Below are 14,810 nucleotides of genomic sequence, written 5' to 3'. Positions count from 1 at the left end.
GCAATAATTGCCCCCGTGTTTCCAGTCATAGAAGTCTGATGCCTGGGGACTGCTTCGTGGGTTTTCCTGCACTAACACCCAAGCACAGAGCAGCTGATTTATTCCACGCTAGTGACTATAGCGCCTCAGGGTTTTGCAATACTTGACCGTTGTCCGTGATTCTCCATAAGATGAATGGAGACGTTGCTGTGTCTTTATGTTTTCACTGCCTGACAGTCTCTTGGGCTTCATATCCTCATATTTCTCTCCCCAGATATTTGTACTTAATATTTTCTGATGATGATCTACTTCCACTGGAACACTGGATCTTCAATACCGAGGCACATCTTCTCCCTGTTCTCTGTGCGAATAAAAAGGAAGTCGAAGTCAATGAAAAATAAAAGACATTTTATATTTTACTCTGCTCCATTCCCTTCACTGCATACCTTAATAATTCCTTTTCTGGTATTCAGGCACATGATGAATTTTTATCAGTAGGTCTGTGATTATTCTAAGTTCTAAAATTGTTTTGCAGTCTTTTATGTTTATTGTCATAGGCATGGATGGACCTAAGTTCCTTATCATATCCTTTATTATTCAGGCAGTGGATCACAGGTTTTTACTTTTTTTAAGTAATCACTGGAGTTCATGAAGGTATATCATTTTTACTAAACTGAATAGAATGGTATACCAATGACCTCTTAATTACAATTTTGATTTGACTGCAAAACTTTTTCCTCCTCTATGAGGAGATGACGTCTGCTTTAAGCTGTAATGTTTTGCCATGTTGCAAAAAGCCATAATAATAAATTAAATATTAAAAAAGCTTTTTCCTTTTCAATTTTATGTTAATCTGGTTTGTCTATCCACCAGAGACAGATCTTATAACTGTGACAGACAGCCTCTTTATGCGGGTCTATCATTATTTGATAGAATGTCTTCTAAAATACTTCACTCACATTGTAATTCAAATTAGAATGTCATCCCAAAAGGATCATCTCATGTTGACCTCATTTCATTGGAACCACAGTATATTTTTGTTGGTTAATTATATTAGTGTTTCCTAATTTGTGAATTAGTTCTCAAATTTTACTTTAAATGCCCTGTGTCATTTCTGGATCATGTCCTGGTTAATTTCTTCCATCCCCTACCACACGAACGGAGCTTTGGAGTTTTGCAGAGCTCTGCTATTACTGAATTATATTTTTTGAAAGAAAACAGTAGAACTTTTCATGTGTTAGCTTTTGCTTTTAACTGAGTGTGTGAAGAAATTGAGTCTCTCTAAAGAAAGGGTGAGTATTTAACATGGTGTTTAGTTTGTATTTCATCTCTAAGGTTTTTTTCTTGTTCTCAAAAACAGCATTACATTTGGTTCAGGTTTGGTTTTTTTTTTTTCAGATTTGAAAAGGGCCCTTTCTCCAATGTAGTAAATTATTTCATTTCAGTTTGTGAAAGCAGGATTTAACTCTGAAAGCAGCTTTGCTAATGTGTCTATTCCTGGTCAATTGAAGAAAATCTAATAAACTTTTAGACCAAATAAGAGTATAGTACATTTTGTCCGGTCAGATTCAACACAGAGATCCCAGCTTAAAAGTGATAGGTAGGAATGGACATTCCTAATTCACCATAGTCGTACAGCAGATCAAAGTAATTATATGATTCTTTATTAAGAAGAAACATTCTTTTGAGATATGAGTGGCTTTCCCAAGAATGCATTTGGTGGCACCTTGTGCTTTCTCATCATATTAGTTCATATTTCATATATATGTATACATACTCCTAGAAAGGGCTAACGTGATGATGCATATACCGAGGAACAGAGACTTTGAGCACCTGCACTTCCAACCTGGAGTGGTCAGATAGCTCAGTGCAGCCCTGTGAATTAGGCTGAAGCATGTGAAATTGCTGCACTTGTAGTTGAGAAACTGTCCAATACCAGCAATTTCATATGCTTCGACATAATGTTTTTTAATTATTTTCTTATATCTCAGTAGACTCCATTGTTTTTAGCTGTTTCAGCTTTTGAACGTGTTTCAAAAGATTTCCTTTGTCTGAAAGGACCACCTGTGTGACCTGCTCTTTTTTTCAATATTGTACATTGGTTTATGTCAAAGAATAAATTAATAAAATTAGTAAATGAAAAAGATCCTTTAGTGTATCATTATTGCCATGTTAATGAGTTTCTGTGACCCAGAATAACTCCTTCCACTCATATCTTCAGCTCACCTTATGAAATGAATGGATAGTTGAGAGTCCTTTTTTCCCAGGACTTAAAAGCACCATGTGAGATTATTGCAGAAATTGGGCCACACGTTTTTAGATGATAATTTTCACATGAATGTCCTTGGACTAGCAATTTAAATTACTTTATTTTCTTTGATTTTCAATTTGATTTGAAAGAGCACAAAGCTGATATGTATTTCTGCAGCAGATAGGATATTAAAATCAGGTCATGTGTACACACTGCACTGTAAGGTACCTTTTGTATCCTGATATAAATAGGCGAGATGATTGTACTACATTTTGCTCTGCCAGTGGCAGGAACAAAGTTTTTCAATTCTAGAACTTGAATTTTTTAACCTAAGTCCCAAAACACCAAAAATGTAAACAAGATAAGAGATTATTATGGTGATGTAATTTAATTAAAGTTATATTTTGTGTTAATTATTTTAAACAACTGAAGTCCTTAGGTAGACACTGTCTTTCATTCATTTTCAGCAAAACTGTGCAGTTAAGTTTACATATGTATTCACATCCTGAAAGGCAAATAATTAAAATAGCACTTAAGTTTGTGTTTCTGCATATACTGTTTTTGGTATACTGTGCACAATTAATATTACACGTATAAGTTGTATGAAATTTATAGAACTCAATGATGTTTGTCATGACTCCTTCATATGTAGTACCCATTCTTTTCATTGATTGTTTTTAATTTGTACATAAGTCTATTCTGTCATTTCCAACTTTATATAAATCTCTAATGTTATGGGAAACATAATAGATTGACACATAATTTTTAAAAACTATATTTGTAAAATTTCTCTATTGTGAATAAAGCCTTTTAATATATCTCCTCATTTGTTATGTTTTTCTCCTTTTAAGTAAGCTTTTGTATATGTGGGGGGAATACGTACAATTGCAAATTGAAATAATAGTGATTATTATTAATCCTAATAGTGAATCCATGCCACACCCAGAGAATCTTGACAAACATTTCTTCATTAAAAACTTTAAATTGCAATAAATTTTACATATACATTTTTGATTAATCAAATATCTTATTAAGACTCCAGCACAGGGGCACCTGGGCAGCTCGGTTGGTTAAGCGTCCAACTCTTGGTTTTGGCTGAGGTCATGATCTCAGGGTCCTGGGATCAAGCCCCACATCTGGCTCTGCGCTGAACAGGCAGTCTGCTGGAGACTCTCTCTCTCCCTCTCCTTCTGCCCCTCCCCCCCACTCTCTCTCTCTCCCTCTCTCTCAAATATATAAATTTGTAAAAAAAAATTAAAAAAAAATCCAATATACGTTCAACACCAGAGCATGTAGGGTAGAGATGGAGCACTGATGGCAGAAATAGCATAAAGTGTGATCCTTGTTCTTAAGTTTACAATTCAGTCAAGATCAGACTCAGCCCACCACCAAAACAGAACAAAGTGTTTATTTACCAGTTAAATTCTGCTATAGAAATTCAGGGGAGTGGGGGGTCACCAGCAGTTGAGTGTTCAAAGAAGCTTAGGGAAGAGAAAACTTTAGCTACAGGAAAGCCTCAAATATTTTTGAAGAAGCCTAGGGTTTTCAAATTCATTTTGGAACTTTTTAGAATGTTTTCAGACCTTCTGGTTGCTGTTCTCTCTGCCTAGAAATCTTTCCCCCATGTTTGTTTGTTTTTTAGTTTGTTTTTTTGGTTTGTTTTTAATTTTCTTAAATTGAAGTATATTTAACACAATGTGACATTAGTTTCAGGTGTATAACATAGTGATTAGACAAGTCCATATGCATCATACTATGCTCACCACCAGTAGCCACCATCCGTCACCATATAACGTTATTACAATACCACTGACTGACTGTATTCCCTAAGCTGTACCTTTCATTCCTGTGACTTATTCCTCCCATAATTAGAAGCCTGTAGCTCCCACTCCCCTTCACCCATTTCCCCCACCCTTCTACTCTCTTCCACTCTGGCAACCACCAGTTTGTTCTGTGTTTATGGGTCTGGGTCTGTTCTGCTCTGTTTCTTCATTTGTTTTATTTTTAGATTTCACATGTAAGTGAAATCATATGGTATTTGTCTTTATCTGTCTTACTTCACTTAGCAAAATACCTCCCGGATCCATCTCTTTCCCCAGTGTTTTTGTGCCACATTCCTCACTTCATTCAGGTCTCTGCTCAGTTATCACCTTATCAGAGTGGCTTCCTTGACAAATTAATACGAAATACCCCATCACCTTTTGTTCCTTGCTCTATTTTATTTTCTACTTAGCATTTAAGAGCTCACCCTTGAAAACTGGTCTCAGGCTCTTTCTCAATGTGTGGGTTACATATTTATTTCCTGATTCGCTTATCATCTGTCTAACCCCTTAAAACTTAACCCCCATGAGAACACAAAGTTACTTTGTTTGGCTTTCCTCCTCACCAGGTGGCCCATCCCCAGTGTCTCAAGTAGCATTTAGCACTTGGTGACACGCAGTGAAATGTCTGGTGAATGGGTGGCTGAATGAATGGATGGGCCTTATATTCATAAGTTTTTCTATGGCTGTTTGCCAATGTTTTCTAATAAGCAGTAAATTTTTTAAAAATATGATGTATCAGTATTATATAACACACTGTTACTTTAAATAATCATAGGATGAGCATTTTTTTTCTTGCTACCTATAGTCATTTTAAGGAAATATGGAGTAAATATGTGTTTATAGCTAGATTCAACTCTCAACCAACAGATTTTCTTAAACCACTTATATCATATATGGCCCTGTGTAAAATACATACCAGAAAAAGGTAAGTCATAATTTTTCTAATACAGAGTTTTTCAGTGTTATTATTTGAATAGCCTATTGTTGTTTCTGTAATTTAATCTCATAGTCCCTGTCTCATAAGAAAACTATTTCTGCAGTATCAAGTAAAGGAATTGGTTTTTCGCTTAACCTATAGCTACACAAATGGGAACCTTCTGAATTTAGTTATTTGTAGCACAAATAATGTCTACTCATTGCTGACAGAATTATTAAAAGATATTCTAAACATGATTCTTATTTATACTAATCGTCAACTATCCACACAGAGTTGGCAGCTTGGCAGTCAATACACCTAATTTCTGATAATTATATGTAGACAGTTGCTAAAAATTTTACCAAAACTAGATACATCGTCTCTCATTTGGGCATAGAGTTCTTATATCTAATTGCCATGCCAGCTCCCTCAGTTGTGGCTGAAATGTGAGGCTGGGGAGGGGTATCTTCCTTAATCTTTTTAACTGATTTAATGGACCAAAGACTGATTTCTGTTTTTTCCTGGCCCATTCCATCCACACTGGCCAACACTTGAGTCATAATCTTCAGGAAATATTTGCCAGGCATCAGATAGGCATATAAAGTATCAGAACCACAGAGGAGTCTAGACAGCATTTAGTCTAACTCTCTTATTTTAAACATGAGAAAACTGGGGGATTTTCCCAAGGACAGGAACTGCTTTCTGTCCTGTTCTGTGCTTCCAGGCACAGGGATTTGGTAAGATTTATGCTAATAAAAAAAAAAAGAACAATATACGACAGCGTACGTTGTATCCATCCATCCACTCCACAATTAAGGTGTAAATTCAGAAAACTGGTCTCAGGCTTTCTCAAGGTGTCACTATCCACCTATATCAGAGTCTCTGGCAAGTCCTATTGAAATGCAGATTTTTATGCCCTTACCCCAGATTTAGCAAATCAAAATTGTGGTGGGGCCCTGGACTATCCATGTTGAACTAGCCTTTTTGTCCTCCCCATGCATGCTAAAGGTGGAAACCACCACTGGAAGTTAGAGGGAGGTGGAAGTCCCAAAACTAGCAGGAGAAATAATAAATTAGCAAGTCATGACAAGCGTATTTTGTTTCTACTTTAAGATTTAAGCACAACAACTTGAAACATATTTTGGATCACTTTGGAAACAGATTTGTCCTTTTACAAAAGCATTTCTGAACAAGAAGCCATACACCTACATGTCTTAGAAACAGATTCACATTGGATTTTCAAACCTAATTCTTCTTATTGAGGAAAATTTCAAAAGTATTAACTTCAATCCCTGCTGTTTTAGTCATTGACCGTTTCCTTTGCTTCCTTTCCCAATAGCTGCTTCTAAAGTCAGTTCTCAAATTGTTTCTTCTGATCTGGCCGAGTTTGAACGAGACTGTCACTTGCACAAACGACATAGAATTCCTGGTTTGGCTGTGTGTCATGTAAATATATAAGACGCTCCTGGAAATGACCCCCGAAGAATACCTTCATTTCTATCCGCATTCATTACAATGCTAATCGTCAGATTTGTTGGCTCGCCATTATTATGATCACTTTGAACCCCCTAAAACATGCCATTACTTACTGAATAAATTAATGTAAATTTGTGTCACAGATCCGTGTAATTCTCCAGTGAATGCAAATTACCATGAAACCTTAGAAAACAGTAATAAATGTATAGCTTTTTTTTAAAAGACTCCACATACCGGCGTATTTTGGCCCTAGGCTATGAGCACATATTAATTCATAATTCTGCAAATAGGGCCATAAAATGTACTGCTTTCAAACAGCATTTTCCAAAACCACTGGCACCGGAGAGTTCTGTTCTGTCCTGTTTTATTTTGCTTTGCTTTTCACCTCTCCCAGGGGGACCAAGTGAATGATCCTCCTTCACAGACCCATTGGAACTTTGTTCCTGACTTTGCAACTCTTTTGTAGTTCTTTGTGGGTAGAACTCCATGCCTTAAAATCACCTCTTAAAAGCAGGGTGGGAGACCACCAGATCAACTTCTTAAGGCAGACACAGTGCTTTGGTCCCATTTCATGGACACAACCACTTTGGCTTGTTGTAACCCAAGGCCTCTATTTAGTGACAGAAAAACAAACATTCTTCCGTCTTTGTGCAAAATCTCATCACCATTCTATTCGATACACACTTTAATGTCCCTGAGTAAATAACCCTAAGTACATTTTACTGCTATTCACATTCCTCTTCTGTCTTGCTATTGCCAAACTGATAACTTTGTGTCTTATGTAGTCCTAACCAGAGCTGCAAAATTATATACATTTTAAGATCTGCCATTTAACAAATGAAGTCCCTCTAGTCTGTTTTCTTTAGATGATGCAGTGTAAAAAGGGCAGAAAATAGATGCAGTTGAGCCAATAGGAAGTTGACTTCGCTAAGAATTGAGACATCTGAATACCAAACTTACCTCTCTTATTAACTTCCTGTGTGATTTGGGACAAGCATCAAAGTCTTCACATCTCAGTTTCCTCATCTATAAAGTGAGAGGAGCGATTAGCCCATGTGTAGCAACTGGGTTATGCCCTGAATGGTGTCTGTTGTGAATTCTGGAACAGGACACAGTAGGAACATTTCATGTGTGGACAAGAGACCACCACACCCAAATACAAGCACCCAAACCTTAGTTTCCTCATCCATAAAATGGAGTGATAGTGCCTACTTCCTGAAAATTAAAATAGCTAATATATGTACAACTTTTGGCTCTATACCTGGCAGGATTATGCCTTCATTCCCTAAGTTCCAGCCCCTACTTTCAGCTCTTATATCCTGCAAAAGAATCATCTGTCCTCTCCCTGGGGAAGTCTCCAGCTTGTTTTGTTATGACAACACATTTGCTATTATTTTGCCTGCTGTTTCCAACTACCCTAGGCGTTTTTGGATGCCACTCTTCCAGACTGTGTCAAACACATGTTATTGCTCATCTTCCAAGGTCAGAGTTTAGCACTTATTTCCTGACATGAGAAGACAGATATCTAGCTCTTTCTTCACCTGTATCGTGCACTAATTGAAGACCTTTCCATTATTTTTTTATTGAAAAACAAGAGGTGTTCTTTTATTTTCCCCAAAGATTTTATTTATTAATTTGTCAGAGAGAGAGAGAGAGCACAAGCAGGGGGAATGGCAGGCAGAGGGAGAGGAAGAAGCAGGCTCCCCGCTGAGCAGGGAGCCCGATGCAGGACTCCATCCCAGGACCCTGAGGTCATGACCTGAACTGAAGGAAGACACTTAACCAACTGAGCCACCCAGGCACCCCACAAAAGGTGTTCTTTCAGCATTTTTAGAAGAAAAGAAATAGAGATTGCCCTGCATGATTTTTGCACCCTGCCTGATAAAACAGTGGCTACAACTTAAGAACTCCTTTTAAACTGAAATGTAGTTTTATGTTCATCCCAGAGAAGCTTTGAAAACCAACAATCTCAATTTTATGAACTAGGAAGGATTGCTGAAATAACTCTTCTGGAAGAACCAGTATTGCTCCCAAAATCAGCCTATATGTTTGAAAATCACTTATAGTGACTTAAAACTAATCACATCCAAAGAAAAATGCATAGTGATTTTGATTAAGTGTCGATTTGTCTGCTAATCCCACTAAAAAAAAAAAAATGGAGAAGAAAGAAAAGGAGAAAGAGAAAAAGAAAAAGAAAGAAGAAAAGAGAGAGAAAGAAAGAAAGAAAAAAGAAAGAAAGAAAAAGGAAGAAAGCAAAGAAAAGAGAGAGAAAGAAAGAAGGAAAGTCTTTAGTTTCTACAGCACTGGGAACATGAATTATGTGAGAGTACCCTTCCCTCTTCTTCTGTTACTCCCCACCACAAGAACATAAGACCGTTAGATTTATTTTTTTTAAGGTTTATTTATTTATTTGAAAGAGAAAGATCATATCAGGGGAGGGGCAGAGGGAGAGAATCTTCAAGCAGACTCCCCTGCTGAGCTCAATCCCACAGCCCATGAGATCATGACCCAAGCCTGAACCAGGAATCAGACACTTAACTGACTGAGCAACCCAGAAACCCCAGATGGTTTTTTTGGTTTTTGGTGGTTTTTTTGTTTTTTGGGGTTTTTTGTTGTTGTTGTTGTTTTAAAGATTTTATTTATCTATTTGACAGAGATAGAAACAGCCAGCAAGAGAGGGAACACAAGCAGGGGGAGTGGAAGAGGAAGAAGCAGGCTCATAGCAGAGGAGCCTGATGTGGGGCTCGATCCCATAACGCCGGGATCACACCCTGAGCTGAAGGCAGACACTTAACCACTGTGCCACCCAGGCACCCCTTGTTTTTGTTTTTTAAGAGACAGAAACTTAAGCAGTTTCCACACCCAGTGCAGAGTCTGACACGGGACTCAATCTCACAACACTGAGAAAATGACCTGAACCAAAATCAAGAGGCAGACACCTAATCGACTGAGCCACCCAGGTTCCCCCAAGACTGTTAACTTTTAAAGAGGGGCTTCCAGATTCTGCTTAAGAAAGTACTCTAAGTTCCCCTTGCCTCTCCTGGCATGCCACACTCTTGCCACACTTCTATTCACATGCATCATACGATAGTGTCATTATTTTCACTCATTCATTCATTCCACAAATAGTAAGCACCAAGAATAGTCCAGACACTATCCTAGGTCCTAGAGATTCAGCAGGGAGCAAGTTAGACTTGCTTCTTGTTTTCATGGAGCTAAAGACTAGAACAAAGGCAAATATGCACAAAAAATTAGTAAAACTTAAAAAGGAAAATGCCAGGGCTTATTCACTAACATAAATGCAGGACTTATGGCATCTGGTATGTATTTGTTCCCAACCCAACTGCCCCTGTTCCTTCCTGCACATAGGAGACACTAAGAGAGCATTTGGTAAAGAATGAAAAAATTGTTAAGAAACGGATAAAAAGTCTCAAACTTCTGTTAAAAAAATATAAACATAATTTTTCATCTCAAGTTTTGCCTCCAACAGAACACAGCTCCTGCTGGGCCCTACTAACTCAAAGTTGAATGCAGATTCTATTTTTAGTGGATAATCTAGTGTTTACCTTAACTGTGAGATACCTAATTATAAGCTGTCATTAGAAAATTTGCATCATTGTACTTGCAAGAGCAAACTCACCAAAAATAGGACAGTTTCTCATCTTTCAGTATGTTCACGTTATATCAATTGTCTCAGGGAAAATCCATAGAAGTCCAAGCTGTGTTCCTCCATTTTAATTGCTTCTGGAATACTCTCTGTCGTTAAGATGAACAGACACATCACATAGTCCCAACTCCAATAGGGTTTGGCTTGTTTAGTTTGTTTTGGAGGTAAGGGGCTCCATGTTTGTCATTTCAGTCATCATAGATAAAGTCTGCTCAACGGCATACCCACACATCTGGGGCTGGTTTCCTCAGGTCAGTGAAAGACTTGACGGGCACTAGCAGTGATGTCAATGATAAAGAACTCCCTCTCTAGGGTCTGCAGCCTTTCTGTAGTCCTCTCTTATAATAGGACAAAGGATTCTAGGTCTGAAGTATATCTGTTAATAATTATATGATCATATTTTTTTCTAACAAATTCATCTTGTTTTTCCCAAGCTGGTTTTTTCATCAACCATTCTAACAGTGACTAACTGATTAGAATTTTCACCCTCATCCACCTTATCTTCTTGCCTCTCACTTCTAGGGGAGGTGTTAATGTAAATGAGCAAATAACAGAGAGGGAGAAAAACAAAGGATCTTAGAGAAATTAATCGATCCCTGAAAATCTGACTTTTGTCACTATTATAAATCAGTATACAGGATCTCTTTAAATGCTGGATAAAAAAACCATATGTCAATAGAACATAAATAAATATAATGACTTTAACAAGATTTGGGATTTATTTTGCCACTTTAAAAAAATATAGAATAGATTGATTTTTTCCTTTGGTCTCCTTCATACAATGATGATTACATTAAGGAAAAGTTTCAAAAATTTCCACATGGTATATCTAGGCTTTTAACCTCTCCCAAAGATCAGATAAAGGCTGCCAAACCAAAAAGCATTCTTGGCTCCTGTACACAGCTCAATCTTTAAATAGGAGTTTCAGCACGTCCAGGCAGGAGCAAAGACTTCTCCTGAGTCTTTATCTATTGATTAACTGTAGAAGATACTCTGTTTAAAATGAATCTTGAATGCTCTCTAAAATAAGTGTTATTCTATTTTGGAGTAAAAGGTGTAAAGGGAAAAATGAGACATATGTGACCCTCCCCCACCCTGCAAATGTACGTTACTTTACAATTTTGCCCATGGTATTTCTATAAAAAGTTAGAAGCAGAAGGAAAAAAGAATCCATTTGACAATGAGAAAAATCCAAGATCAAGTACTAATTAAGACTCTACTGGGCAGAAGGCACTTGGTGAGTGGCTCCCCACTACACATTAGGAACTGCCCTAAGATCTTTGGTTAAAATACTGATGTGCCCCACACCTCAAAAGAGGTCATGGAGACCTTCCATTTTCCGTGATTCTGATGGTTAAGGTACCAAAATTCCTGGATAGAAACCTCAGGAGCAGGCATCACATTGTCAAGAGATCATTTAAAGTGAGAATTCCTCCAGGGTTCTTTTATGGTTGTTATCTTTGTAATTATTACAAGTGGTGTATCAGCTAGGAAAACAGAAACCACTCTGTCTCAAAAAGAAGAAATTTAACATAGGGAATTAGTTGCATAGTTAATAGGAGAGCTGAGAAGCCAAATGGGATGATGAAATCTGATTTTAAGTCAGGAATTAGCATTGGCAGGATGCCACTATCTTGGGCAGGAAATGGAAGGACACAAGGCGGAGGTGATGTCTTCAAAGATCAGAAATGGTCAAAGCATGAGCTAGATCCACAATGAGAACTTTCCAGCAGGAACTGAAACTGTAGAGGAAAACAACAGCGCAACAGGAATTAGGATCATGAAGGTGATTTAGCAACTGCTAGAGACACCACTAGAAACACAATGAATGGAAGAAATACCCTGGTTTCTTCCCATCTCCTACCTTCCAATCTCTACCAACATCTTCCATTGGTCAAGACTATTAGGAAAATAAGGCAAGGGAATCTGGGAAATGTAGTTCGCTGAAGTGCAGATCCAAACTGAGGATGTTCGGGGAAATAGATAAGAGAGAAAACAGGTAAATGTCTGGCAAAAGTGACTATAGCTAGACTCGCCATTTGGGATCTCTGCTTAGCTTGAGGGGTTTTCACAGAAAAAACAAGCCTTAAGACTAGCAGCTGCTAGATGAGGTACCTGGGTGGCTCAGCTGGTTAAGCCTCTGACTCGATTTTGGCTCAGGTCATGATCTCAGGATTTTGAGATCGGGTGCTATGCCGGGCTCAATGCTTGAGATTCCCTCTCCCTCTGCCTCTCCCCCTACCCCCTCCTCTAAAACAAAACAAAACAAAACAAAGCAAAAAACAAAAAACAAAACAAACAAAAACAAGACTACCAGCTGCTAGAAACTGATAGATTAAGAGCTTTAATTACAATGATCTATGCACCCTCCCTGAGCTACACAGCAAAAATATTGGACGTATTTTTGAGTCTTCATATCTCAGTAGTCAATTTGCTAGTTAATAGCCACATCTGCCCATCCATGAAATTTCAAACAAGTTTAACAAGTGCTTTCAAAGAACAGTCTCAGGGAAGGAAATCTGTGAATCCATGAAGTGTTTATTCTCAGAGAACAGAAGAGCAGATTGACTTAAAACCTGCAGAAAGCATGGCCATCAAAATGACTGTCGAAGAAGTCAGTGATTAAACTTGGCCACCCTGCCTTGGATCACAACTGATCTTAACTCCAAATTTTCATATGACTGATAGTAGCACTTTTTTAAGCCTTTAGCTGCCAACCCAAATACATCAGGCTAGTTTTATGTCCTACTTAGTGGAGCATAAAAATGATGAAAGCTAAATGATCATGCAAGAGAGAGAACTTAGATTTTTTTTAAGACACTGACTCTATTAGTTTAATAGTACTCACCAGCACAGAATCCTGTGATTAAAAAAAAAAAAAAGAAAAAAGAAAAAGTACTTAAAGAAAAGACACTCTGGAGCATTCTATTCTGCATTCCTCACTTGGCTTAGATGCCGATGCCTTCTCTTCCAAGCCCAGTTCAAATGTCACCTCTGAACATTCCTCTGTCTTGCTCCTTTTTGTTCTGATAGCACTTGTACAAGCCGAAATGGTTGTACTTATTATATTATTATTGGAAGTATTTGTTGCCAGTCTAAATCTCTCTACTAGTGATTTAGATCAAAACAACCTGTCAAAAGCAATTTAACTTTACAAATTGGACAAATGTAAGTCCAGTTTGCACTGTAATTTGGTCAACAATTAATACCCCCAGTCCCTGTTGCCAAGCTTGATCATTTTGTGGCAGGATGGGGTTGTTTTGCAATGCTTTGTGAGTCCTGAATCTAAGCATTTTGTTGTCGTCTTTTTTTTTTTTTTTTTTCAGAATCAGGACTGGAGCTTTTCTTATTTTTGCTAATGTATTTTCAGCTAGTTGTTGCTACTCTGTGTTATTTGGAAAAGTTGAAACAACCAAAATACCCAGCTTAGGAGATTGGTTGAAACAAATTTGCAGTATTAGGAGGCAAATTGGAACAACTTCAAAGTCCAAAATTGATTGGCTGGAAGATAACATGTAAGTAATGTTTCCCTTTTTATAGAAAAATATTATAATGATGCCTATTCATCCTTGACGCTGGCATATAATAAGTACCTAATAAATGAGTGTGCGCTGTAGACTAAATGTGTTCCTCCAAGAGTCACACGTTGAAAACTAATTCTTGGTGTGATGATATTTGGAGGTGTAGCTTTTGGGAGGTAATAGTTCATGACAGTGGAGCCCTCATGAATGGGACGAATTCCCTTACGGAAGAGAACCCAGAGAGCTCCCTCACCCCTTCCACCACACAAGGAACCAGAAATCAGTCCCTCACACGACACCTCACATCAATCTTCTGGCACCCTGATCTCGACTTCCCAGCCCCCAGAACTATGAGAAATAAATGTTTATAAGCCACGCAGTCCATGGAACTTCGTTATAGCAGCCTGAATGGACTAAAACAGCATGGATAAAATTTTTATTCTTTTTTCTCTGAGTTCGATCCATATCAATAGATGGCACTCATCCTTTGAAGCATTCAACAAATGCGTGTATATTCAAAGGTCTCTCTTTATCAAAGATTTTGCATGAATGCGCTCCTTCAAATGTGATTCTACTAAGTTAAGATGCTATTTTTCGAAATGGGGAATAAACATTGTTTCTCTCCCTACTCTTCCCTCAGACAGTCTGTTTCTCTCATTCCCAGCTTCTCCATTCCTTACTCCTCCTCCCCAAATGTTAAGCAAAAGTCTCACTATCCATAAACCATATGCTGGGACAAAGTTATTCCTTTCATAATTTATTTTTCCTCCCAACTCTTAAGAATTTCATTTAGACAACACTCCTGAGGACTCTCCGTATCAGAGTTGTATATTACCGCTAAAGGCACAGGGAAAAAATAGAATTAGCAAGCTCATAAATTGTTCTTGAGTGGTTATCTGCTTCCAAAGGCTGAATGAGAGGGTGATTACAACAGACATCCTTTATAACCGATCCTAGCAAGCGTTGACTAGTTTTATTTCCCGTTTATGGTACAGGAGATGTGAAATCTAATGTGGTATATTAATGAACATTAATGGTCTATAATCAGTTTATAACAAGAAATCAGTTAAACAAAGAAGTAATTAGCTTGTTTAAAATGTAATTAATAAAATTACTAATTCAGGTCAGGATTTAATTGCTTTTGGCAAGACGTTTGTTGGACTTACAGTAAGTTGCA

General features: G+C 37.6%; 1 protein-coding gene across 3 annotated transcripts in view; it reads left to right on the top strand.

Moving 5' to 3' along the window:
• Positions 1-2,552, top strand: part of LOC100467154 (mannosyl-oligosaccharide 1,2-alpha-mannosidase IA) — a 177,251-nt gene extending 174,699 nt beyond the window's left edge. For all 3 annotated transcript variants that reach the window (XM_034669054.1, XM_034669056.1, XM_034669055.1), the window contains exon 13: positions 254-2,552. In XM_034669054.1, the coding sequence (XP_034524945.1) occupies positions 254-380 (127 nt within the window). In that variant the 3' untranslated portion in view covers positions 381-2,552. The remainder of the gene's footprint in view (positions 1-253) is intronic.
• Positions 2,553-14,810: the final 12,258 nt, after the last annotated feature.

This window comes from Ailuropoda melanoleuca, chromosome 10, assembly GCF_002007445.2.
Source record: "Ailuropoda melanoleuca isolate Jingjing chromosome 10, ASM200744v2, whole genome shotgun sequence".
Classification (NCBI taxonomy): Eukaryota; Metazoa; Chordata; class Mammalia; order Carnivora; family Ursidae; genus Ailuropoda; species Ailuropoda melanoleuca.
Note: the sequence above shows the minus strand (reverse complement) of the source record. Positions and strands in the feature narration are given on the sequence as shown.